A 27,919-nucleotide genomic window follows, 5' to 3' on the forward strand; every position below is an offset into this window, starting at 1 on the left:
GGACAAGAAAACCCTGGCTTAATGTATCAGTTGCCTATGATATACACACCTACTGGTATCTAAGTCAATGTAGGTCCCATTAGGCATGATTCTACAAACAGCACCTAACATTGATTGATGTGTGGTAAGTGCTGCTTTTCTAGGCCCCGTTGATAGAATCTGGACTTAAGGGCTCATACACTAACCATGTATTAATTGGTTAGCTGTGCTAACCAATTAGTGCAGAACATGTCCACTCTCCGCCCCCAAACCCACCCCCAGTGCTAAAAATAAATGACATTTTTTAGCTAATGGGTAATGTGCACTGATCCCAAAATTACTGCAGGATGCCTGAGCATGCCATGCGCAAAGGCATTTTTAGCTGTGGTAAGCACACATTAGTGCTTACCACAGCTTAGTACAAGGATCCCTTAATTAGTTTTTATTTAAAGTCTCTTTTCTTTATTTCAGCATTAATTATGTTCGAGGATCGATAACTTTATATATCATCAACCTTCATCGGTCAAGAAAGAAAATCAAACTGACTGGGGCACTGCGGGATAAGATTGTGCATCAATATCTCCTTCAACCTTTTGGATCAGAGGGGCTTCAGTCAAAGTACGTACATAAACCTGGATAACTTGACACTGAACTTCTTGTGAATAAAATGTGAGCGAAACAGTGTGCTACAGTTTTGGGACCCTTTTACTACAGTGCATTAAAATCTGGGCTTAATGCGTTATAACACAGGATTTTACTGCACGCTAAGCACAGATTTAAAGCGGAACCTTTTCAGGGCATTCTCTATATTTTTATTGTAGGTTATTCAATGATGTGCTTTGCATACAGGATGTTAACACAGAAATGCTTACCCCCCCCCCTCCTATTTAGGAGGTGCGATATGCCCCCATGCTAACTCTACATTAGCCACTAAATATATAGGGCTCCTTTTACGAAGGCACGTTAGGGCCTTAATGTGAGGAATAGCGCGTGCTAAAATGCCGTGTGCGCTAGCCGCTACTGCCTCCTCTTGAGCAGGCGGTAGTTTTTCTGTTAGTGCACGCTAATCCGGTACATGCGCCGTAAACACTAGCGCACCTTTGTAAAAGGAGCCCATAATGCACTAGCTAGCTAACTCTTTCATGCTACTTCAGAGAAAACTTTTTAATAAATAGACTACATGGTTTATTGTGTGGTAGCAAGCAACCTGCCACATAACCCCTTAATGTGTTTGTGCGATAACCTATTACCGTGCTCTAACTGCATGTTACATGCTTAATGCATTTTCCAGTGCAATAGGTGAGACATTCTAGACCAGACATGGGCAACGCCAGTCCTCGAGGGCCGGAATCCAATCAGGTTTTCAGGATTTCCCCAAAGAATATGCATTGAAAGCAGTACATGCAAATAGATCTCATGCATATTTGTTGGGGAAATCCTGAAAACCCAATTGGATTCCAGCCCTCGAGGACCGGAGTTGCCCATGTTTGTGAATCTAGACAGATGGGTAGTGTCCCCGTGGTCATGTACCATCTGCAGAAGGAATCCTCTCCGGATTTTTTTTCTCCACCTTTGCTCCACCTACAGTTTTTTCTTTCTGAACACACACCAGCAGGAGTGTATTGTTCTGCTCTTGTTTATTATTTTATTCTATGTTTTAGTCCTTTTTTAATCAGGATTCCTGTGCTCAGAGCATTTCATCAGCTTTGCCTGCATTGAGAACACACAGATTTCAGTCTCTAGCTGACAGGCCAATCCCAGTGGGTACCTGTTTGCCAGCCTGCTTAGATTTCTTTGGAACTCAGGGTCGTCCCTGAAGTTGTCTCATCTTCTGTTAATCAGGGGTCAAGCGCAGGCTGTTAGGTGCCCTTAGGAGGCTCAGCAGTGTCTCACAGAGTGCTAGCTGCATCTTCTCCCCTCTGCCTGTCCCAGTATGCATCCTTCGATCTGCAGGCGTGGAGGTGAAATCAGGCATAGGATCTGACTGGCAGCCCGAAGATCATTGTTGCAGAGGCATTCCCAGCATAAGGCAGTGATTCTCCGATCCAGCTACTGTAAGAGTGCTGAGGCAGACTGTAGCACAGTTCCACAAACAAGTCACATTGAGTAAAGGCTGTCACAGCCTGTGAGGTGGATCAGGGAAGGTCTGAAAAGTGGGGTTTTCAAGGTTTCTGCATGTCCCCCTGTGTTCCCCCACATGAAAAGTCCTAAAATCGCCTTTTTTTAACTTTGATAAATGTGAAAAATGAGAGTGTCCTATCCAAGAATCTCTTATACAGGCAGCATTATGGTTTTGAAACAAATACAAGCAAATTTAAAAATAATTCTTGCCTTCACTAGCAATTATGTGCTGGATCTGGTTTTGGAACCTGGGGATGATCTCATGGTTCTGCGTTTATTTAAGTCTGCGGCTTTGCTGGATCTTATTGCAGTCTTTGCAGGACTTGAATTTAGTCACTCAGCTGGCTCTGCCACTTCTTCTTCTTGGCCTTGTGGTATACGCTTACAGTCTTCCACCTTTCCCTGACACCCTGATATAAGCATTGTGATTTCAGAGCAATTTGATTCTCTGGCTCTTCAGATAGCGAGGACCATGTCTTGCTTGTATCCTCTAACACAGGATTGCCAAAAGGTTCTGAGTTAGCCTAGGGTGGATTCTTTGATTGCACAGGTGACTAAGCGCACCTCTCTACCTAGTGAAGGTGGTATGATGCATAAAGATATGCAGGACCGCTGTGTAGATGTGGTGCCTTATGGATGTGGTCCTCCAGAGACTTTTTGATGTGGCTACTTTAGGCATAAAGGCTGCTTCGGCAGTGTCCTTTGTCACACGTGCCTGTCTCTCTCGACTGCGCATGCTGGAGAATGAGGCTGTTCTTTTGGCTCGGTCAAATTATGTAGCTGATGCATTGAATGACCTTATGTGGGTTTTGGCAAAGGTGTCGATGTACTCAATTTCCACTCGCAGGGTACTCTGGATCAGACAATGGGCTGGTGATTCCACTTCCAATGCTACTTTGGATAGACTTTCCTTTAAGTTATTGTTTGGCAAGGGCCTAGATGAGCTCATGAATTCTGTGGTGGATTGTTGCCTTAAGACCCTGCCTAACAGCAGACCCAGAACCTCTAGAGGTTCTGGTCGCTCTAATTTTCGTGGCTCCCGGTGATCCTGACCGTGTGCGAGTGCCACATCACAGAGATTTTCCCAGAGCTCCCAGCCCAGGTGTGCCAGCTACAAGTGGTCCCAGCCTTCTGCCTCCTATCCTGCACCCTCTGCCAAAAAGGCGCAATGATACCAAGCCAAGGGATGCCCCTCTTCAGATAGGGAGCAGACTCTCAGCATTCCTTTCTGCCTGGGTTTGCATTTCATTCGACCAATGGGTCTTGGATATTATTCAGTCGGACTACAAGCTGGAATTTGCCTGACCTCTGACAAACTGGTTAATGGACTCTCCCCGTGGGGCAGCCGGACAAGGCGCTCATGGTTCAAGGCACTGTTCAATGCTTGCTGGATATTCAAACTCTTGGGCTCAGGCAGATACTCTATATACATTATCGTGCCAAAGAAAGGCTTCAAAGATTGGAGGCCTATTTTGGATTTTCAGCACATGAATGCGGCTCTCAAGGAGATGGTGCAATTGGTCATTGCAGTGGTGGCCCCGGGAGAGTTCCTTGCCTCTCTGGATCTCAAAGAAGCCTACTTGCACATTCTGATTTTTCCAACCAACTGCAATTTCTTGCGGTTTCATGTCCTAGAACAGCATTACCATTTCTTGGCTCTGCCCTTTGGCCTGGCAACGGCTCCCCATATCGTCACAAAAGTAATGGTGGTCATAGTGCTTACCTATGAAAAATGGGTCTGCAGGTTCACCCTTACTTGGATGACTGGCTGATCAAAGCTCCCTTGTTGGCCAAGGGTTGGCGCACGGTGGATCAGACGATCCAGGTGCTGGAGGACCTGGGCTGGATCATGAACTACAGAAAGAGTATTCTGATGCCCACGCAGTCGCTGGAATATCTGGGAGTTATTTTCAACATGGCTGTAGGTCATGTCTATCTTCCCAGAGGTGCGCAGACTGAAACTGTGTGCCCAGATTTCTTTCCTTCTGGGGCTGCCGGCAGCTTCGGCATGGGTCTATTTTCAGGTCCTTGGGGTCCATGGTGGCCACTATAGATGTAGTGCCATGAGTGAGAGTGCACATATGTCCTCTCCAGCATGCCCTGCTCTCTTGCTGGGCTCTGCACAGGGATGCTTTACATCCTGTCTTCACTGGACTCTGGAAGCTTGAGCCAGCATGAATTGGTGGCTTCTCCCACAGTCGCTCTGCAGGTGCATTCCCTTGCGGATTGCCTCTTGGATTGAGGTGATGACAGATGCCAGCCTTTGGGACTGGGAAGCCCACTGCAATCGTTGTCCTGTCCAGGAGTGTTGGACAGCCTCTCAGAGGAAATGGTCAATCAATCGGTTGGAACTGAGAGCCATTCATCTGGCTCTGATGTGATTACAGAAGAGTCTGGAGGGCCAGGCAATCAGGGTCTTCTCCAACAATGCAACAGAAGTAGTCTATGTCAATTACCAGGGAGGGATCAAGAGGACCCTCCTGACACAGGAAGCCTGCCTTCTATTTCTATGGTCAGAACATCACCTCCAGGTGATATCAGCAGCGCATGTGGCGGGAGTTGATAGTGTTCAAGCTGACTTTCTCAGCAGACAGACTCTGCCTCTGGGCAAGTGGGCCCTGTCCACAGCAACATTCTGAGCCATAGGGCGGCATTGGGGCCAGCTCCGCATCGACCTCATGACTATAGCAAAGAACAAGAACGCATATAGTTTCTTCAGTCGAAGATCCACACCCAGAAGCACCTATGGGAGGGTTGGAGGGAGAGAAAAAGAGAAGCAGCTGCAGGAGGGTGATTGGAGAGAGAGAGAGAGAAGCACTTGTGGGGGTTGCAAGGAGGTAGACAGAAGCATCCGTGTAGGGGGGAGGTTGGAAGGAAAGAGAAGCACTAAAAGAGTACAGAGAATGGGAAGGGGGACTAAAGGGTAAAAGGTGGGGGGTGGGGTGGGACAGGGGTTGGAGAATATCCTTATTACTGTCGTGACATGATGAATGAAGCATCCATAAATATTATAGTTGTGAAATGAATCAGAAGTTTTACATTTAAAAAAATGCAAGTACTATATTTTTAAATGATTAATTTTTGAAAAGAAGTGCTATTTATTAGAATTGCATTTTCCTATGGTAATTTAACTTTAGTAGTCAATTACAGTAACATTTTTAACAAAAACTACATGGCAATCTTCCTTAAGAAAAGTGTAAAAGGAACAGAATGAACCAGGAGATTTATCTACATTCCCTCATGTATTTTAAATTCCACAATAGAAAATCTGCTCATTTTTCTTCAGGATAGATTGAATTAAAATTACGACACAAAGTATGATTTCATGGTTAATGAAAGTTGGTCCTGATTCAAAAATACAATTTTTACCCAAGGAATACAAAGATGAAAAGTGTTCATCACATTGAAAATGCACATCCCCCATCTGTTACCTAGGAATAAATTCAACACAGCTGATGAGCAAGACAGACCTCCCAGCTCAATGACTGTATTTAAGGGTTGCCATGGGTTTATGACACCAGTAAACTGTCTGTCCAGTAAAATATAAACAAGCACACACCACAGTTTTATGCCTGTTAATGGGCGAGTCAAAGCTCTTAGCATCAGTGGGTGTCCTGGCAGCAAAACTCATACTGTTCTGGGTATTTCTTATTTCACTGTCTAGTCACTTTTTTCCGATCGGTAAATTCTGATATCTTAATGCTGGAAAGACAGAGTTTGTGATAGATGAAGTTTGACTGTTACCATGCATAAAATCACATTTTAAAACTTAATTAAAAAGCTCCTTAAATTGAAATTTTGTATTCTCCGGGCCTGTAGAGCATATGAAACACAAAAAAGATGGATTCAGCTTTAAGTAATCATATCCTCCGGATATTTACCACATGAAGCTTATTCTGACCTTTTAAAATAAATGTAATAATATAAATTGTTAGAGATGGTGAAGTAAGAACTGATAACTGGAGTGAAAGTATTGGTTTTCAGTTGCTGCAATATGGAATACAATTTCAGTTCGGTGCCAAACAGCAAAATTATGGATGTAAGCCAAACAAAACAAGGAAATTTTCAAATGTGAGCCACATCCATTGAGTCTGTAAATTGGGCTGTTAAGTGGATGAATAGATATGCATATACAGGGCTCTAAAGATAGCATATTAGTGTCATAATGCATAGATCTAATAGAAGCCTACAAAGAGCGCACACTCACACACTTCCAGAACACCTCTTTTTTATGTTGTGTATATTATGAAAGTATGTGAATACTTTAAGGCAGATGAAAATCCACTTGTCCATATACAATATAAGTACATTAACTCTGAAGTCAATATTCAAAAGCATTTATGAGGTTCGCAGAGGAGCCAATTGTTAAGCATTTACATAGTAACATAGTAAATGACAACAGATAAAGACCTGAGTGATCCATCCATAAAAACATAAGAAATGCCGCTGCTGGGTCAGACCAATGGTCCATCCTGCCCAGCAGTCCGCTCACGCGGCGGCCCTCAGGTCAAAGACCAGTGCTCTAAAATGAGTTCAGCCTCACCTGCGTACATTCCAGTTTAGCAGGAACTTGTACAATTTTGTCTTGAATCCCTGGAGAGTGTTTTCCCCTATAACAGCCTACGGAAGAGCCTTCCAGTGTTCTACCACTCTCTGGGTGAAGAAGAACTTCCTTATGTTTGTACGGAATCTATCCCCTTTTAACTTTAGCGAGTGCCCTCTCGTTCTCCCTACCTTGGAGAGGGCGAACAACCTTTCTTTATCTACTAAGTCTATTCCCTTCATGATCTTGAATGTTTCGATCATGTCCCCTCTCAGTCTTCTCTTTTCAAGGGAGAAGAGGCCCATCTTCTCCAATCTCTCACTGTACGGCAACTCCTCCAGCCCTTTAACCATTTTAGTTGCTCTTCTCTGGATCCTTTCGAGTAGTACCGTGTCCTTCTTCATGTACGGCGACCAGTGCTGGACACAGTATTCCAGGTGAGGGCATACCATAACCCGGTACAGCGGCATGATAACCCTCTCTGATCTGTTCGTGATCCCCTTCTTAATCATTCCTAGCATTCTGTTTGCCCTTTTTGCCGCCGCCGCACATTATGCAGACGGCTTCATCGACTTGTCGATCAGAACTCCCAAGTCCCTTTCCTGGGAGGTCTCTCCAAGTACCGCCCCGGACATCCTGTATTTGTGCATGAGATTTTTGTTCCCAACATGCATCACATTACACTTATCCATGTTGAACCTCATTTGCCATGTCGATGCCCATTTCTCAAGCTTGATTATGTCACACTCATTATACATTCAGGTTTAAATTGTCTTTTCTTTCATATTTCTGGGCAATAGACCACAGAAGTCCGTCCGGTAATGCTTTTAGGTTTCCACTGCTGAATTTGCCATTGTAGACCACTCCAGCCTATCCTAACAATCCTGTCACTAGAACTTCTATCAAAGCCCTCCCAAATCACCATATAAGGGCCTTTGTTTGTTTTACACCATTCATTTTCTAATTAGAGATCCTCTGTGTTCATCCCACACTTTTTTGAATTCCATCACCATTTTCATCTCTACCATCTCCCTCGGGACAGCATTCCAGGCATCCACCACCCTCACCATGAAAAAGAATTTCATAACATTACTCATATGAATGCCACCCCTCAACCTCAATCCATGCCCTCTAGTTTTACCATTTCCCTTTCTCTGGAAAAGATTTGTTTCTATATTAATACCTTTCAAGTATTTAAATGTCTGTATCATATTTCCCCTGTTCCTCCTCTCCTCAAGAGTATACATACGTATTCAGGTCTTCCAATCTCTTCTTGTATGTCTTTTGGCGCAAGACCCATACCATTTTTCTCGCTTTTCTCTGGACCGCTTCAAGTCTTTTTACATCCTTAGCCAGATACGGCCTCCAAAACTGAACACAGTACTCCAGGTGGGGCCTCACCATGACCTGTACAGGGGCATCAACACCTCCTTTCTTCTACTGGTTATGCCTTTCTCTATACAGCCCAGCATTTTTCTAGCTACAGCCACCACTTTGTCGCACTGTTTTATTGCCTTCAGATCCACAGACACTATCATCCCAAGATCCATCAGACATTCTCCCCATCTGTGCATATCAGTCTCTTATCTCTCAGCACATATGGTTCCCTCAGATTTCTACTCCCCAAGTGCATCACTGCACTTCTTCACATTGCATTTCAGTTGGCAAATATTAGACCACTCTTCTAACTTTTGCAGATCCTTGAGTACCATTAATAGCCATTAAGTGGTGTTAATTGATGCTAATTGGCAAAAATTTGTAGTTTTGGCAAAAATTTGTAGTTTTGGATATAACTGCACTTAACTGCAGTTCTATAAACTTATTCAGCTGGCAACGGTCGCATTTTTTATGCTTATTGTCGTCGGCTAGATTAGTTCCCAGTATTCGGTGCCAGCCCATGTCTGGGCATCAACACTTAATATCCAGGGCTAAAAGAAAGGACCCGGGCCACCAGAACTTATGTGGGGCCCCAGCTGAATATCAGCAGTGACCTGCATAATTTTTTTTTCGACAATCCCCCCCTGCATCAGAAAGCCCTCCTCTTTCTGTCCCCCCCTCTCCAGCCCTACTTCTGCTCCCTGGTTCCCTGGTGATCCAGTGGGACATTGGAGAAAGAAGCACAGCCCACTTGCTCCTGCCCCTTGCTGCTGGCCTGAAGAAATGACTGCTGTGACCTCTCATGGCAGCTTGCAGTACTTGTTGGGGATGAGGGCAACTGCCAGGGGGAAGAAGCTTATGCATAGTGCAGGGCACACAGGGGGATGAAAGAGAAGGAGGGGGCTTTTGGGGTAAGGAGGGGGATTGCAGTACCCTCATTAAAAAAGTTTAAAGTTGCAGTCAAATCACGGTTATTTGGCCAGGCCTTTTCTAGCTGAGACAATTGTTTCATGGGACTTGGCGGCAGACAAACCTGATATCTCCACTCCCCTCCCCTTGTTCCTTTGTGTGCATGGATATCTAGTGCAGGGCCGTATTAAAGGGTAGGCGCAGTAGGCATGTGCCTAGGGCCCGAAAATGTCAGAGGGGCTCGCTGGTGTAGTGCACCCGCTGGTGCGGTGCTTCCAGACCATTTGTGTCCTCGTGTTTCAGGAATTTCTCCCCCTAACTGGCCTATCTCCCTCACCTTTGCGGTCACGATCGCTGGATTCTATGGCAGCAGCAGCAGCAGTGTTCCCGCTCGCCCACCTGCCGCACAGCTGAAGCCCTGCAGACCCTCCCATCCGAACCCCGCTGACTCTCCCACCGCGAGATGACCAAAAATCTCCCTCCAGCAGCGTCGGCAGGAAGCACTCTAAACAGGCTGCTTCACGGCCTTCTCCCCCTATACTTTTGCTTCATCGACTACAGCAAAGCTTTTGACTGTGGATTACAATAAACTATGGAAAACTATAATGCAAATTACCCAAACACATAATTCAGCTGATAGAGAGTTTATATGAAAATCAAGACGACAAAGGTAGAAAATTTTTTTGCTGAAGGATAAAGTAGTATTGGAGCTGTGTTGATAAATGTCTATAAATAGAAAATGGAAATACGGTGATCATTATATTGGACTAATTTTTTAATACATTTTTGATTAACTTTCAGAGACCAAATTCTCCTTCCTCAGGTCAGGACAGGATACTGTAACAGCAGTATACTTTACTGACCTAAGGAAAGAGGGTTTGACCTTTGAAAGCTAATTTTAAAATGTATTAATCCAATAAAATGGTATTATCTTATTTTCCATATTTTGTTTTATTTTTATTTGTTAATTTGTAAAGTGGTTTGCTATTTTTCATTTTTTTTCAAATTTACATCTGCTATCTTTATATTTTGTTCAGTATTGGGGGATATGCACCACAGTTTCTTCACTCCCTAAACTGTACCGTTCCTTCAGTTTATAACACAAGGCAGCATGCTGAATGCTTTGCACTGCTCCGATGGTCACAGAATTCCTATGATCGTCAGAACAGCACAGAACATTCAGCCCGCCAGCCAGTGCTAAAAACTTCTTCCGTGCTTTTGTAAAAAAAAGGGGGGGGTAGTTTAGTTTGTGATTACTTATTCCATTCTGGGTGAGGGTGGTTCTGTGTCCTGTGTGTATGAAAGACATGGTTTTCTGTTAGCATTGACCAGCCTTATTTGGCGAAATGCATCAGGCATGGTTCCTGGGGGCAGCTTGAATAAACCTGATTTGAATCTCCTTATTGGCTGCCTATCTTCTTTTGTTCCATGTTGGATTCTTTGGTGGACCGTTTGCCTTGTTGTATTGTTACAAATTAACATATATGGAGTGGAACGTACCAGAGGAGTTATATATTTGGTTGTTTATGCATACATATGGGTTAAAGTTGGACGACATAGAGTAAGGCAGTTGAGAGGAGTTGCAAACTTTGTTATTAATGTAGACTTATGTTTCTGATTCTATTACTGCTTTACAATGCATTTGAACACTTTTATATACGTATGGAAAGGGTTCAGAGTTAAAGTTCTGGGCAAGTAGGTGGGAAGGGAAGGAAGGGGGGATTTGTTCAGAAATGTTTGGGGCTTGCATAGAACTAAAACTACACTGGCACTTGTATGATAATCTTTGTTATTTGTTTTGAATTTTATAATAAAAGAAAAAAAAAGAAATACAAGTAGAAATAAAGAAGTAAATAAGAAAACAGGTAAATAAATGAGGCGGGGCAAGGGGGTGAGGCATGGGTGGGGTGTGGGAGGGGCAGGGCTAGAGGGCCCAGTGTACTTGTGTGCCTAGGGGTCCTGATCTAGTGTACTTGATTCTATCTTATTTTTATTTCTAGTTCCTTTCAGTTTTCTTTATATAGACTGTACATCGCCTTGCTCTGTTATGGCAGTGTAACCAGTTCAGTTTTAAGAAAGAAAAGTTATGCGGCACCTGCATAGCTAAGCAGGTCCAATTAGGACAGCTTTTCAGCTATTCTAAATTCACTTGCTTAGCTATGGGTGCCGGCCCTGAATACTGTTAGCACCCACACGACCCCAAGCTCCTCCCTAATGCCATTCCCTGTACTGCCGCAGGCCTGTCTACTTTTTCTGGGGCTGCCAGATGCGATATCCAGTGGCACATCCTGCTTTAATGCCTCTGAATATTGGGGGTTAGACAGCAACAAGTCTCTTTTTGCTACATTTATCAAGTATGGACATGACTACTGAAGTGGGGAAAGGGATTGGGACTTTTTTTTCTTTTTTTAATTATTATTTATTTATCAGTTTCAAATTACAAATCAACTATCACTTGTACAGAAAAATTAAGGGTAAGCCAATAAAGCAATAATATCACTCTTTCATCACAAACATCAATAAAAGGAAAATCATTATAGCTTACCTTCAATTCAAGTCCACAGTAAGGATCCAAGGTATACTTAGCGGAAAATTAAAGAAATATTATCAAACTAAATTGATATATAAAGAAGAAAAAGGCCCTTTAGACTGAAACAGGAAAACAAATCTTCAAATTCGTCCTCTTATTCCCCCTTAAACCTGAGGCGCTGTAGACAAGAATGTTGTCAGCTGGCTTGGATCAAAGAAAACATATTTTTTCATACGATATTGTATCACACATTTACAAGGGTGTCAAAGATAAAAGGTCGCCCCCAAAGCTATAACCCCAGGTTTTAAAAGAAGAAATTCACATCTCCTTCTTTGTGTGTCCCGAGCCAGGTCTGGAAAAATCAGTATTTTAAGTCCCATAAACTTTTTTTTGTCTATTTTTAAAGAAAAGCCTAATTAGGCAACCAGTTTTTATCTGGTGCTAAGGCTACTGTAATCAAAAGTATTGCCGGGGTAGCCATTTCTGCCTCTGAAAGTTCCAATATTGCTGTAACATTTATCAAGTATGGACATGACTACTGAAGTGGGGAAAGGGATTGGATCTTGTATACCACCTTTTTGCAGTTTTTTTATAAATTTTGAAATATACAAATCAAGACTAAACTTGTATAGAAAGCCATTTAAACCATAGAAAATAATAGAAAAATACTTCAAAAAGTATTTTACATTTTGGATCCTATTGTGGACTTGAGCTGGTTTAAGCAAACATTTAGGCCCTCTTTTACTAAGGTGTGCTAATTGGTTAGCACGCGCTAATTCGATTAGTGTGCGCTAAACGCTAACGCGTCCATAGACTAACATGCACACGTTAGCGTTTAATGCACGCTAAATCAATTAGCGCGTGCTAATCGGTTAGCACACCTTAGTAAAAGAGGGCCTAAATGTTTGCTTAAACCAGCTCAAGTCCACAATAGGATCCAAAATGTAATTTAAGCAGAGAGTAATTAAAGAGAACTAACATAATTAGCTGAGATACAGGCATCCATTACATTCAATAGCCCTCATTTTTTTTTTTCCTTATCCAGTTGCGATAGCGAAAGGAAGGCTGTCAGCTGGAAAGGCTCGACGAAAACATATTTTTGAGAATTACGTATATTGAATTATACACTTGCAAGGATGGCGAAGATAGAAAGTCACCCCAAGAGCTATAACTATAGGTTTTAATAGAAGAAATTCTCTTCTACACCTTTGTGTGTCTCATGCCAAATCAGGAAACATTTGTATCTTAAAATCTAAGAATTCTTTTTCTTTATTTTTGAAAAAGAGTCTCAACAACCAATTTTTATCCAGTGTAAGAGCTAAAGCCACTACCAGCGTTGCAGGAGTAACAACTTCCTTATCGGATAACTCAAGTAAAGCTGATACATTTATTGGCTCTTGACTTCTTCCCTGTTGCTGATTCTGATTTTTTTTTTGGCAAATAGTAAACCTGCTTAAATGGAGGTAATGAAACCTCAGGTACTTCCAATATTTCCAACAAATATCATTTTAACATTTCCCAAAGAATTGACATTGTAACTCTAGGAAAGTTAATCAATCTAAGATTATTACTCCGGGAGAAATTTTCACATGTCTCTATCTTCCTTCTTAAATTAACATTATCTTTCATTAGCGTCTCTTGTATTTGTCTTGAAGATTTTAATTCATGTTGTATATTCTGCAAAGAGGTCTTTGAGCCACCAATTTCCTGTTTTATTTGAGTAATTTCTTTTTCCTGTTTTTTTTTTCATTTTCCCCTTCCTCTGCACAAGCTGAGGGTTCACAGTCTTTATTAAATTGGCTACCAGATCCCACAAAGCGTCCAGTGTAACTTCTTGGGGTTTTACAATAATAGGACATTGCAAGTTTATTTTTGTAATATTCTGCTCACCAGCTGTCACCTCTCCTCCTCGTCCTTTCTCCTGGGCAGGTCCTTGATGTTGCTGCACCCTCCTCCATACTCAGGCCCCCTTGCAAAATCTGTGAGCCTGCATCAGCACTCGCCACACCGTTCCCCATAGCCTCCGGGGGAGATTGCAGTCCGACTTCCAGTAGCTTCTCAACCCTGGGGAGCTGGTGGCTTGAGGATGTCGGGGAGGTGCTCTCACGTCGGGACTCAATGTTGTTTCAAAACCCTGAAGAGACGCCTCCACCCCGCTTCCCTGGAGTGTCTCTAGCAGAGGTGCTACTGACAAAACTGAGACTCCTTGCAATCACCTCAGCAATTCCTCGATATTGCCGAAGGTTGCTATACTGGAGCGCAGTGAGGCTCCAGTGGCATTCTTACCTCTCCTCTTCCGCATTTCCAGGTATTATTATAAAGAATAACGCCAAAAAGGCTAAGTCCAAGGAAAACTTTCACTGGCGACTCACTCAGTTAAGCACTTCAGCAGCCATCTTGGAACTCCCCATGGTTCCTTTTTGCAGTTTTATAACCACACTCAAAGTGGTTTACATAGAGGTACTTCAAGCATTTTCTCTATCTGTCCCAGTGGGCTCACAATCTAGCTAATGTACCTGGGGCAGTGAAGGATTAAATGACTTGCCCAGGGTCACAAGGCGCAACATGTGTTTGAACCCACAACCTCAGGGTGCTGAGCCTGTAGCTCCAACCACAGTGCCACACTCTCCTCATTGCAGATTCATATATTTTATTTATCACGCTCCTCGCTTGGTAATCTCTCCCTCAAAAAATTCTAGCTTGGTTATCAACAGGCTTGTTCTGACTTTTTATATACCTTATTAAATTATTTGCTTTTCAGATAATAATTTGCCTAACTTTTATATTCATTAATTAAGAAATAACAGCATTCACTGCATTGTGTCCTAGAACATAAGGCAGACACTCTGCATATAATTTATGGCATTGGTAAATTCCAGACTGTTCTAGCATGATGTTGGTGTTTTGTTTTAGTATAGTGTCTTAAGATTTAGTGACTTCTGGATCCAAATCCAAACATTTTACTTATCTGTGAAGCTTTATAGAAAAGTGAGATTCCAACATTTCCAAACAAATGTTCTTAATCTGGAAGAAGCTTGGATATGTTTGGATTTTGTTCCAAACAGTTTACCAGTCATAGTAACACGATATCTTTATTGAGGCAGAGGTTACGCACAAAATTCAGAAGACCGGGTTGATGACCTTAAATACCAGATCCAAGCCCATTGTGCAGACAGTGCACTCAACCATATAGAAGTGCAAAGACTAACGCTTGAGAGAAAGAGATAAAGATAAAAAGCAGGGGTATGGGAGTTAGTAAAGGAATGGGGGGTCTTAGAGCAGTGGCTCCCAACCCTGTCCTGGAGAACCACCAGGCCAATCGGGTTTTCAGGCTAGCCCTAATGAATATGCATGGAGCAGATTTGCATGCCTGTCACCTCCATTATATGCAAATCTCTCTCATGCATATTCATTAGGGCTAGCCTGAAAACCCGATTGGCCTAGTGGTCCTCCAGGACAGGGTTGAGAACCACTGTCTTAGAGCATATAATCTCTTATACTGTAGATCAGGGCTGCCCAAGTCCGGTCCTCAAGATCTACTGGCAGGCCAGGTTTCCAGGATATCCACAATGAATATGCATGAGAGAGATTTGCCTGCACTGCCTTCTTGGTATGCAGATCTTTCTCATGCATATTCATTGTGGATATCTTGAAAACCTGGCCTGTCAGTAGATCTCGAGGACCGGACTTGGGCAGCCCTGCTGTAGATAAACAGATAGATATGAAACATTCACAGAATCATACCATAATAAAAAATTATGGTTAGTGCTGAAAAGTTCAAAATAATAAGGGACAATATTGTCTCTTGTGTGTTTAGTGTGCATTGTTGTGTATGACTAGTAGTAAAAAAGAGCATCCTTGAGAAAAATAAGAGGGCAGAATGTCAAAACAGAGGAGGATTTTATAATAGTGGTAAATTATAGTTCAGCATACTAAATGCTGATGTATGTTTATGTTATGATGTTATCTCACTTGACGCTACTGTATTACTGACTGACTGTTACAACAAAAACAAATCATTTTACAAAAACCTAACTGTGCTCCTTTTTCAGCCTTTTCTCCACTTGCCCTTAGTATTTAAGACAGGGGTGTCCAATGTCGGTCCTCGAGGGCCGCAATCCAGTCGGGTTTTCAGGATTTCCCCAATGAATATGCATGAGATCTATTAGCATACAATGAAAGCAGTGCATGCAAATAGACCTCATGTATATTCATTGGGGAAATCCTGAAAATCCGACTGGACTGCGGCCCTCGAGGACCGACATTGGACACCCCTGATCTAAGAACATAAAAATAGCCTTACTGGGCCAGACCAATGGTCCATCAAGCCCAGTAGCCCATTCTCTTGGTGCAGTACTAGTCATAGCAATTGCATTGCCCTCTGAATCAAGTGCTGTGTTCTCAGTGTCACTAACAGGCAAAATCCACAATGCCATCAGACGCCAGAGGCCCTTTTAGTAAGCTGCGATAAGCAGCTAACATGGCTTTTGCCGCACAGTAGCATGCGATAAAAATGCTACATTAGCAGCCTAATGCAGGAATGCATGGGCATTGAGCATGACAAAGGTGGGCAGAGGTGTGGCCAGCCATGACAGCTAACACATGGTTTAATACCACAAACTAGTTGTCATGACTACCGATAGCATAATTCAACTTACCACCACAAAGTACAGCTATATTACCAATAGTCTAGTTCAGCACACTGTCACTGGAAGAACAGTGGCACTCCCCCCAATCTCCCTGATCTCAACTCCACCTCTAACCACCAATAAAGTCCCCCATCATATCCTCCTTCTCCATCCTAAGGGCTCTCCGAATCCCCCTTGAAGATCCAACCACCACCCCAGTCACACTTCTGCACCCTCTGACAAAACCTGATTGTAACCACATACCCTTTGACACAATGCCGTCACAATTATGAACCTTCAATACAATTCTAGATCCCCAAACAACCCTTCCTCTTGACACATCAACCTGAATCCTGCTCTGCCATAGCCCTACCCTACACACCACCACCACCACTCCGGACTTAACTGGGTATCTGAATTGGTGGGGCAGTGGTCCCTGGTGGCAGCAATCCTTCTCCACTGCCACCCAGGTTGAGGTCTGAATCCAAAATGGTGTCAATGACCCCTAGCAGTAGTTTTGCAGTACTAGCACTAGGAGTATATCGCCTCGTATGGAAAGATGATCTGTAGCAGTAGTACCACAAGACTACTGCTAGGGGTCATCAGACTCCAACCAGGCAGCAGTGGAGGAAGGTTGCTGCCTCCAGGAACCACTGCCTGACCAATGCAGACCCCAGGTAAGGTCTGGGGGCAAGATTTATTTGACTAGGACATGGTTTACCGGTTGAGGTGGGGTTGTTTGGGGGTTCAGAGATAATGATGGCATTGTGTCAGGAAGTATGAGGTTAGGATAGGGTTGGATCATGGTGTGTAGGAGTGTGACTGGAGGGATCAGATTGTGGAGAGGGCTGTGGAAGAGGGGGTGCACTGCCATGTCAGGTCATATTTATTTATTTATTTTCGGTGTGCCTGCACTGTGTTACATATTGTTGATAGTGTAGGTGCTCCCATTCTATCCAGCACTGCATGTGATATATAGTGGCTACATGATAACTGCCCTATGTGGTAAATGCAGGGCAGATTCAGAGAACATTTACCTCTGCATTGACCATACAGGGTTTGAATTTGCCGCCCATTAATTTATGGTTTAAATGTGCTGTAAGTGCAAACTTTACCATGCTTTAATAAAAGGGCCTATTAGACAAACAATACATACATCTCGTATGTCAGAAGAGCAACCATGGTAACTCCTAAGCACCATCCTAGACCAGGGGTAGGCAATTCCGGTCCTCGAGAGCCGGAACCAGGTCAGGTTTTCAGGATATCCACAATAAATATGCATGAGATAGATTTGCATCTCAAGGAGGCAGTGCATGCAAATCCATCTCATAAATTCATTGTGAATGTCCTGAAAACCTGACCTGGCTCCGGCTCTCAAGGACCAGAATTGCCTACCCCTGTCCTAGACCAATGTTATCTTTTCTTGTAGCAAGGCAGAAATGAAAGAATAGTGTGAAATTGAAAAAAAAAATGTTAATGCCCTATATCAGAGTCACCATCTTAAATAAACATTAGGGTTTGACTATTTCAGTGTGTGTGTGTATGCCAGTGGTTCCCAACCCTGTCCTGGAGGACTCCCAGGCCAGTCGGGTTTCAGGATAGCCCTAATGATTACGTAGGGCCCTGCAGCCTACAACACCTGGTAATTCCCAGTGGTCTCCCATCCAGGCATTAGCCAGACCTGACCTCTTTCAGTACACCATCTTAATTCAGATTGGTTTTAGAAAAATACTTTAATCTTGTTAGTGTCAAGTCTAATCTTACCTGAAATAAACAGTCTTTTAAGGGTTTTCTTGAGAGCAGATCTGAAGTAGAAATCTTTCATGACTATGTGTTGGTTATTTATTTGGATTTAGCTCCCACCTTTTTTTTACTAGTAACTCAAGGTGGGTTACATTCAGGTATTATAGGTAATTCTTTGTCCCCAGAGGGCTTACAATCTACATTTTTATATGTGATGCAATGGTTACATGACTTTCCCAAGATCACAAGGAGCAATGGCAAGATCTGAATCGGGCTCTGCCGATTGTCAGCCTAGTATGCTAACCACTATTCTAGTGCAATAGGTGTGTCATTCTGGATAGTACAGTAAGGTATTCTCCCCATGCTCATGAGCCATGCAGAAGGAATCCACTCCAGGTTTTCAAGTCCTTCTCTTTCTCTGAAGGGCTCTGCCACCCCATCAGTTTTTCCTTGTGCATGCGAGCCAGAAGATATCTTTCTGATCTGCTCTGTATATTTCTTTATTATTTTCAGTATTTTTCAGTGTTTATTATGCCTTTCAGTGCAACAGAGCTCCCCAGTGCGGAGGAAGGCTCTGCCTCTATGGAGAAGAAGCAGACTTAGGTCTGCAGCTGGCAGGTTTATCCCATGGGGACCTATTTGGCCAGCCTGCAGAAAACTTTGTGGAACTTGGGGTCCGTATCCCTAGTAGCTTTGTTTGCTTACTGAATCACAGGGGCTTGAGCACAGACTGGGTCCTAGAAGTTTTTTATGTGGATTATTAAATTGATTTATCAATAAAGCCTATCTCAGGAACATCATCATTCCACAGTGTGTTTTTTTGTTTCTCTTGGACTTTTTCTCTGTGGATCCTACAGGGTCAATCTTTTTTGCTCTTGCTTCAGAAGGAATCCACTCCAGGTTTTCAACTTCTCCTTCTCCAGAGGGCTCTGCTGCCCCCTTCAGTTTGTACCAAAGCAGGCGATAGCCCTATTTATGAACACATAAGAAGGAAGGGTACAGGGAGGCCTCTCCCGAACTACAAATCTGTTCTGCTCTGAAAGTATAATAAATGTGTTAAACATTTTAATTGAACAATCGAAACATTGAAATTCTTTCTGCACAGCTTACAAGCATAGGGAAAATACCCTATTGTCCAGACTGACACACAGGGGCAAATTCTATAAGAAGCGCCCTAAAGTTGGGTGCCGATATATTCACCATTCAGTGCAATTCAAGTACAGTTGGCTGCTGTTTAATGAATCGTGCAGAACGGTGCCTATTTGGGCATCTATTTTGGAGGCACCCAATAAATAGGCCAGCTCTAGGCACAACTAAAAGTTAGGTGGCCAGGCGAACGCTTAAGCACGCTTAAGAGCAGTGATTCTGTAACAAGGTGCCTAACACGTAGCCATGCCTAACATGCATAGCACCTATTTTTTTTTTAAGACAGCCTAAATTTTTAGAGGCGCCTTGTTGCTGGCATTATTGCTTATTAAAAAGCTTAATTGGGCTTGTTGTTCAGTTTAGATAGGCGCCTGTCTAGTTAGGCGCCTCCAAAATAGGTGCCTAACATTAGGGATTGGGCCACACTATCTACTAGAAAAGTTATTAGTAAGGTAAGACCCTGATATCTTTTTCTTCTTCTCTATTCCTTTACCCCTGATAAACTTTCCTTCCTGCCATTCCTGAGCTTCATTTTTCCAAAATCAGTCATCTTCAATATTGTGTTGTTCTTCCCTGTTACCAAAATTTAGCGGTTTTCTGCAGAAACATTATAAATAGCAAAAAAACTAAAGGATAAGTGGGTTGTCTTTAGAAGGACAGAATTACATTCAGTGGCAGAAAAAGACCCCAGAGTAGAGAAAATTTGGGAGCCACTACAAGTGAGTCCCCTTTTTCTTCCACTTCTATTCCCCCTCCCCCACCCCCAATCTACCCACCCACATGCCCATTCATACCTCACACACACTACAATGGCGGCTTTGTGGAATTTATACCACAAATTTAATTATATTCTGAGAGAAATCCCATTTTATAAAATTGTGGACAGAAGGGCAGTGATAACATGAAATCCTTGATTTTGTTTCCATTTTTTTCTGAAGCATTTTAATCAAAAATATCTTCTGGTTCATCAAAAGCTGTAAACCCCCATGGCTTTAATTTTATTCATTCATTTCCTTCCCTAGAAATAAAGATCAATAAACAAAGAAAAAACAAAACAGACAAACAAAAGATAAAGATACACTTGCTTTATTTATTGATTTTTAGTTCTGCATATTTAAGTGAACTAATGCTATTGTTAGATGCCATCGACTCCTGCTTGAGTCCTAATGACTTGATGAATTGCGGATCTAAACAGAAATTGGTTTTGTGCTAGTCTAAAAAGAACTAATGCTACAGCTACACTATTTTACTATTTTATCCAGAATGGATGAAATTATTACTTCTACTACTGATTATTTCTATACCACTGCTAGACGTACTACACAGCGCTGTACATTACAACATTTCTTTAAAGTTAAGCAAGTTTCAAAGAATAATCATTTTTCAAATTCATCATTAAAAAACTAGTCTTTAAGCCCGTTACATTAACGGGTGCTAGAATAGATATGTGTGTCTCTCTTTCTTTCTCTCTCTCCTTGGCCGCTGTCTGTCTGTCTTTTTTTTTTTTTTAGCACACCCCTCCCCCCAAAGCAGCCCCCTTTCCCTCTCCCCATGGCCCCCTATTGTGCTATGCCTGCCTGCTCCGTGGCCCTATGCTATAAAGCAGAATTAGATTTATTGAATTCATAATGGCATTTCTCCTCTTCCCTCCCCTCCCCCCCCATGGGAGAGTGAGTGATTAGAGCTATAGCCTCAGCACCCTGAGGTTGTGGGTTCAAATCCCATGCTGCCCCTTGTGACCCTGGGTAAGTCACTTAATCCCCCCATTGCCCCAGGTACATTAGTTTTTTTAATTTCTTTATTCAATTTTCTATGCTGTTCTCCCAAGGGAGCTCAGAACGGTTTACATGAATATATTCATAGATTGTAAGCCCACCAGGACAGATAGGGAAAATACCCTCCCCTCCCCATCTCCTGCCCCTCAGCATCAGTAAACGGAATATAAGACATCGACACTACCCCCCAAAAAAAAAAAAAATAAAATCTGCTATGGCTCAGTAACCCAACTAAGGATTGCATTTCTTATATTGAAGCTGTTTTCCTGGGGTGGGGAGCTGGTAACATCCTAGGAGGGCTGGTCCTTAACACAGCTATCTGGTCTCAAGGATCCTTGCAAATTAAGCTCTGTACTGATGTCCCCTTGTGGCACTAGGATGTAACTCACAATCACTATCCTCCTTGCACTCTAACTTGTCCAAAGTTTTGCGGGTCCCTTAGTCCCTTGCCGCCCCCCCCCCCCCACCACACACACAAACCTTCCCGCGGTCCCGACAAACCTCCCGGCTCCAGCAGCAGCCACAGTACTCTAAACACGCTGCTTCACGGCCTTCTACTGCCCTGATTTACTCTGCCGTGTTTCTGATGATGTCATCAAGGACGCGGCAGAGCAAATCGGGGCAGTAGAAGGCCGCGAAGCAGCGTGTTTAGAGTGCTGTGGCCGCTGCTAGAGGCGAGAGGTTTGTCAGGACCGTGAGAAGGGGGGGGGGGCGGCAAGGGACTAAGGGTAGCGGCCAGACCGCGTGAAGGGAGGGTCGGACGGGGGATTGGGTGCGCCGTGGGAAAGGGGGCGACAACGACGATCTGCCTTACACGGAAATAACCTTATGCACGCATGCGCACTCTTGCCGGCGGAGACCTACAGGATCATGGAAAACGGAACCACACAGGTAAGAGTGTGCATGCGCACTTAGGGTTTTATTATAGTAGATAGAAAAAATGCAATACCCATCACTTTGCTGCCTATTACAGCTCTTAGCTAGATTTCTTAATAGTAATGTAACAGTTTGGTATTTATTATGGTTTTCAAAGTGGTTGGATGTTGTACTAAATATTTAATACAAGTAACAGGAGCGCCCTCTAGTGTTATGCTCAATCAAAATACATTTTCAGCTACTTATATGATAATGAGCCTGTATACAATTTGTGAAGACTTTGTTATGTTTATGAGGTCTGTGCTTGTATTCCTATGACAAAATGCTAATAAAACTGATTGAACTAAAAAAAAACCCCAAAATACTCTTACTCTGTAGTTTTTCATTCTACTGTATGTTACTATTTCTAAACTGAAAAACCTTATAGAAAATTAGATCATTAGGGCTTAGACTTAGCTACTTGCTGATGATAAATAGATTTAGAATTTGCAACCAAAAACTAGTTTACCTGATGATAGCCACTCATTTTATTGAATTCAGTCACAATTAAAGTGTTCTGAGTTGGCCTGACTACTCAGAACTAGTTGTATCTACCTTGTGATTAAAACATGAGTTTGATTTCCAGGTCTGCCTTTTGCATTTTGAGATAGCTGGGTCTGAGCATGCTTTATGAACAGCATTCATAGCCTCTAGTGGGAAAGAAGTTCCAGTTATTACATAAGAGCATAAGAATTGCCATTCTGGGACAGACTGAAGGTCCATAAAGTACAGTATCCTGTTTCCAACAGTGGCCAAACCAGGTCCCAAGTACCTAGCTAGATTCCAAATAGTAAAGTAGTAGATTTCTCCAAGCCATCTTAATAAAGGCTTGTGGATTTCTCTTTTAGGAAATTATGCAAACCTTTTTTAAACCCTGCTAACAATAGTTCTGCAAGTTCATGTTTCAATTTCATCAGCACCCTGGAATGTATACCATGTGTTCCAGGTGATTTGCTACTGATCAATTTGTCAGATTGACATCTTACAGAGATTTGTTTCAGTTTTTTGGTTCATCATTGTTGAATACCTTTTTTTTTAGTTCAATGATCTTTATTTATTTTAAAACATGCAAAAGTTACAATAATTCTGTTGATCTGTCACTGATAAGTGAATATAATACAATACAAACAGCCAAAGTCAACAGACAGGAACAGAATAAAATTGAGAAAATCTGTAACAATTAACTTAACTTATACAGATGTGAGTAACAGATAGCAATACTATTTCAGCTCCAATAGAACATGTAGCACATTAGTAAGTCATGTAGTGGTTGTCACATATGATGTTATGACTTACTAATATGTTGAATACCCTTTCTGGTACCGGTAACTCCCCCACTTCTTCCGCCGTGTAAACCAAAGCAAAGAATTCATTTAATCTCTTCACATTTGTCTTGTCTTCCCCAGTCCTCTAGCAGTCCAACCGATTCTTGCTCTTAATATGCTTTACAAAAAAGGTTTACTGTGTGTTTGTTCTTCCAGTGCAATAATCTTTTTAAAGTCTCTTTTTGCCTTCCTCATTAGCATTCCTTGTGCTGTTTACAATTATTTTCATTCGGATCATTCTTCCACTTTCGGAAGCATTGTCTTTTGGTTCTAATAGCTTCCTTCATCTCACTTGTTAACTATGCCGGCTGCTAGTTGGTCCTCTTCCCTCCGGGATCTATCTCTATCCTGTCCTATCCCTGTAAACTCTGTCCTCATCTGTACAAGCCTCAAACACTTTAAAATTATAAATATTCAAGGCTTGTGCAGATGAGGACAGAGCTTGCAGGGATGAGGTAGGGACAGAACTCATGGGGGCAGTTCGAGATGGAGATAGATCCTGCGGGGACAAGGACAAATTTGTCCCCATGTCATTCTCATTTGTCAAGTAAATTGCTTGTGGAAATTAGTTGTGAACCCAAATTAGTGCGCACAGTTTTGAGAACAATATATAGAATTAGAATAATAAAGGGCAATTCTAGAACCCTAGGGCTCACACAGGTAAATGTTTAGAATGCTAGAGTTATACACGTAGGTGCACACTTAGGGCTCCTTTTACTAAGGTGCGCTAGCGTTTTAAGCGCACGCAGGATATTACCTCGCGCTATAGCACGCGCAGCAATTCAGCGTGCGCTATTCTGCGCGTTAATGCCCTAACGCACCTTAGTAAAAGGAGCCCTTAGATATCACTCCAATGCAATTACCACAATGGGTTAGGAATGCATCCTTGAATCAGCCAATCCAGGCAATGAAAGTTCCCCCTCAGGAATTGACTCAGGGATCTTCCATACAAGGCCTATATTTAACCTTCTTTAGCTTCATTATTTTTGTATTGCTGGAACCTAGTAGCTTTGTGTACCTTAGGTTGCAAGAGAACTGATTATACTGGACTAATACATACACTTCTCCCTCGTCATTCACGGGGGATACGGGCAGAGCCGGATCGCGAATGCCGAAAAACCGCGATTATCTGGCTCTGACCCACTCCCACCTCCCTGCCGCCTTCCCGGCCTTACCTGGTGGTCTAGAGGGCTTTCGGGGCAGGAGCGATCTTCCTATGCTCCTGCCCCATGCAGATCGCCATCAGGAAATGGCTGTAGGGAGTTCCTTACGTAGTCTCGAGAGACTACGGGAACTCCCAGCAGTCATTTCCTCATGGCGATCTGCACGGGGCAGGAGCATAGGAAGATCACTCCAGCCCCGAAAGCCCTCTAGACCACCAGGTAAGGCCGGGAAGGCGGCAGGGAGGAAAAAAGATGGATTTTTTTTAACATGATGACTAGTTTTTTTTATTTTCCCCCTCCCCAGAAAAAAATCGCGATTATATGAAACCGCGATTGCAGGAACCGCAAATGGGGAAGGGGAAGTGTAATATGATATTTCAAATAATGTTATAATGATGGCATAGAATAACAAAAATGATTTCTATTTACTTCTTCCTTAGGTCTGTGCAGTTGAATGGACAGCCTCTTGTGATGGTTGATGATGGAACTCTTCCAGAACTTAAACCTCGAGCTCTTCGACCTGGCCGGACATTGGTTATTCCTCCACTAACTATAGGCTTTTATGTGATCAAAAATGTTAATGCTGTAGCCTGCCGGTACCGATAGCTCTGTTTAACACTGATCCTTTTATGGATATACCAATCTGCTGGGCCTATTTTAGATCTGTAGAATTCTTTGGACAAACTGCTCTCTATTTTACTAATGCTTTATATCCAGCTTCAGGATCGCTTTCGTACAGCCTGCTGACAGGAGGTAGTGACCTAATATAATTATTCTTAAACCTTAATGCATCAGAATAAGCAGTGTTTTCAAACCATCCTCGAGTCTGACAGAATATTCCCATATATTTGGAGAATGCCTACAGAATAAAAAGGGTAGATTAGCCAGCTTAATATATGAAAGAAATATTAATACGATACAAAATCTTTCCTTTATGAAAATCAGTACCTCACTGCTTTAACATTTTGGTTAGAACTAAAATCCAAATTCTGAATTTGAAGCCACTTCCTTTCCTTTTCTGGAACGGTTTATATATTTATATCTGTAAGCTTTATTAGCTGACGTCTCAGTTAACAGAGCTAATGAGTAACATACAGTATCTGCAAGTTAATTGTGTAGCAAAGGCAGTAAAGACTTTCCTAACTTAGAACCAAATATACTAAAGGGGTTTTCTTGCTTTCCTAAGGGAAAACTGCTGAGAACATCTGGCCCTTAAAGTTATATCAGGAAAACTCCTTTCTCTTTAACCTGAGAAGTAGAAAAAGCATTTAACAACTGAAAACCAGATCATGAAGGTAATTTGCAGATTGCACTTAGCCGATTTTTTAATTATTATTTTTTTTACTGCTTTGAGGTTGGAAATGATTTTCTCTATACTGAAAAAGTTGTCTTTCAGCTTTCATATGATCCAGTTATCTATCATTGACTCTACACTATCCTTCCACGATCACCTCAATTCCTTGGTAAAAAAAAAAATGCTTTTTCAGCCTTCACATGCTGAGGAAAGCGAGATCCTGCTTCCATCAACAACATTTTGTTGTCCTCGTACAATCCATCATCCTTTCCAGACTAGACTTCAGCGGATTCAGAATACCGCGGCTAAATTAATCTTCGCAAAAAGTAAATTCGACCATGTCTCCCCACTCCTGTCCAAACTTCACTGGCTTCCAGTAGTCTCTAGGGTCCAACTTTAAATGCACCTGCCTAACTTTCAAGATCCTTCACGGCATTCTTCCTTTCCTCTTCCCACTATATTGGAATTCCTCGAATCCTAACAGCATCAGATCCACCCAAAAATTCAAACTATCCTTCCCCTCATTAAAAGGCATATCCCATCCAGGAAAACTAGGGTCATCCTTCTCCTTCAGAATTTTAGAACTCTGGAATAACCTTTCTACCCCACTTTGGAATCTGGGCGCCCCCCAAATTTTCTGAAAACATCTAAAAACTTGGCTATTCTCAAAAATGTAATATTTACTCCCCTTTATCATACTAAGCCCCTCTAAACTTTCTCTATACTGTCCTGTATCCCTCTTTGGAGTTCCTTCTCCGTACCATTCCCTGTAAACCGTGCCGAGCTCTACGAGTGTGGAGATATGATCCGGTATACAAACTTAAGGTTTAGTTTAGTTTAGTTTAGATCATTCTGAAAAATGAAGGAAGAGAACTATTTGTAAGTACATTTAGGGCTCCTTTTACGAAGCTGTGTTAGCAATTTAACGCATGTAATAGCGCGTGCTAATTTGCTGGCCGCGCTAGCCGCTACTGCCTCCTCTTGAGCTAGCGCGGAGATTAGCGTGTACTAAAAAGTTGAGTGCGATAAAGCCGCTAATGCAGCTTCTTAAAAGGAGCCCTTAGAGCCTGTTTTACAAAGCCGCACTAGCGGCTGCCACATGGCAACAGCCCCGACGCCCTTTAAATCTCTATGGGCGTCGGGGCTGTTACCGCGCGGCTTTGTAAAACAGATCCTTAGTTTTGAAAGAAAATATTAAAACAGTCTTTAAAACTACATGTAACTTTATGGAGTCCTTAGCGTAGCTCCCTCAGTCTAGAGAATTGTTTGAAAGCACTGTTTGAAACAATATATGATTTGCATTTTAAGGCTAAAAGAAGAAAACATTAATAAGACTTATTAAGACTTGAACTGCTGCTAAAATGGCTCTCTGCAGGTCAAAAGCTGAGTGCCACAGTTCTAGAAAGTCAAAAAGTGTAACATTTTGGTCTTAAAGTACTACATTTCATGTCATTTAACTCACTGAAAAAAGCTTCTTTTATCAAAATTAAATGTCTTGTCTAAAAAGCTTCTACAATTAAATATATACATACACTTTAATAAATTCCTTAGTTTCAGAGGACTAACAGCCAGTTGGATTGTAATTAATGAATAGATCACATCAATTGTAACCCTGATAATTGAAGCCCAGAACATTTGCATCTACAATGTGTGTTATTATTTATTCCTAACAAATTGTAAGTAAATAATACAAAATTGAAAAAGGTGTCTTGTTAATTACCATTGTTTAATGTTATTTATAGATCACTTTTAATATACATAACAGCATGCAGAATGAATATTACAAATTATGAAAATTGAAATGTTTAAATATTCATAAATAAATAGTTTAGAATTTGCTCATCATTATATTTTGCCTAACAATGTTGCCAATGATTCCTTTAATAACTGAGGGCCTCTTTTATCAAGCCAAATAGACCATAGAGATTGAATGGGCTTTGGTGCATTTGCCGAGCAGCATTCACTACCGTGGCTTGATAAAAGAGGGTCTGAGTGAGGTTACTTGAGCTTGAGTGATCACATTTTACTTATTTAATGTTGACGGCTTCCTGAAGACAAGGGGGAGAAATGATCAAGATGCAAGAAAAAGTGAGCTTTTAATACACCTTGATTTACCTTGGGAGTCACCAACCAGCAGCTTCTCTGTACTACAAATTGCTAGCTCCCATGGTAAAGAACTGATACTGCCTTCAAGCCACCTCACACTCAGTGGTAGATCATCAGCTCAGGAGAATCAGGCCACATCTCTCAGTGCCTGCAGTGCTTTAACTACCTTTCCCAGTAATGATCTGAACCCTTCCTCCTTCCCACATATCTGCCTCCCCCACACCCATATACAGTTCTCCCCAATCTACAGATGACTCTATACACAACCCCTCCCCCAATCTCCAACTGGCTCCACACACAATCTACCCCAATCTTTAGCCTTCCCCCCCCCCCCCCACATGAACAGGTTAGACGTGGACATTTAT

General features: G+C 42.2%; 1 protein-coding gene across 1 annotated transcript in view; it reads left to right on the forward strand.

Annotated features, from left to right (window-relative positions):
* The window catches only part of HPSE2 (heparanase 2 (inactive)), a 541,826-nt gene extending 516,131 nt beyond the window's left edge, over positions 1-25,695 (forward strand). The window contains exons 11-12 of the mRNA XM_033941874.1: positions 451-597; positions 24,595-25,695. Coding sequence (XP_033797765.1) covers positions 451-597; positions 24,595-24,760 — 313 coding nt within the window. The 3' untranslated portion in view covers positions 24,761-25,695. The remainder of the gene's footprint in view (positions 1-450; positions 598-24,594) is intronic.
* The last annotated feature ends 2,224 nt before the right edge of the window (positions 25,696-27,919 follow it).

This window comes from Geotrypetes seraphini, chromosome 4 (assembly GCF_902459505.1).
Source record: "Geotrypetes seraphini chromosome 4, aGeoSer1.1, whole genome shotgun sequence".
Taxonomy (NCBI): Eukaryota; Metazoa; Chordata; class Amphibia; order Gymnophiona; family Dermophiidae; genus Geotrypetes; species Geotrypetes seraphini.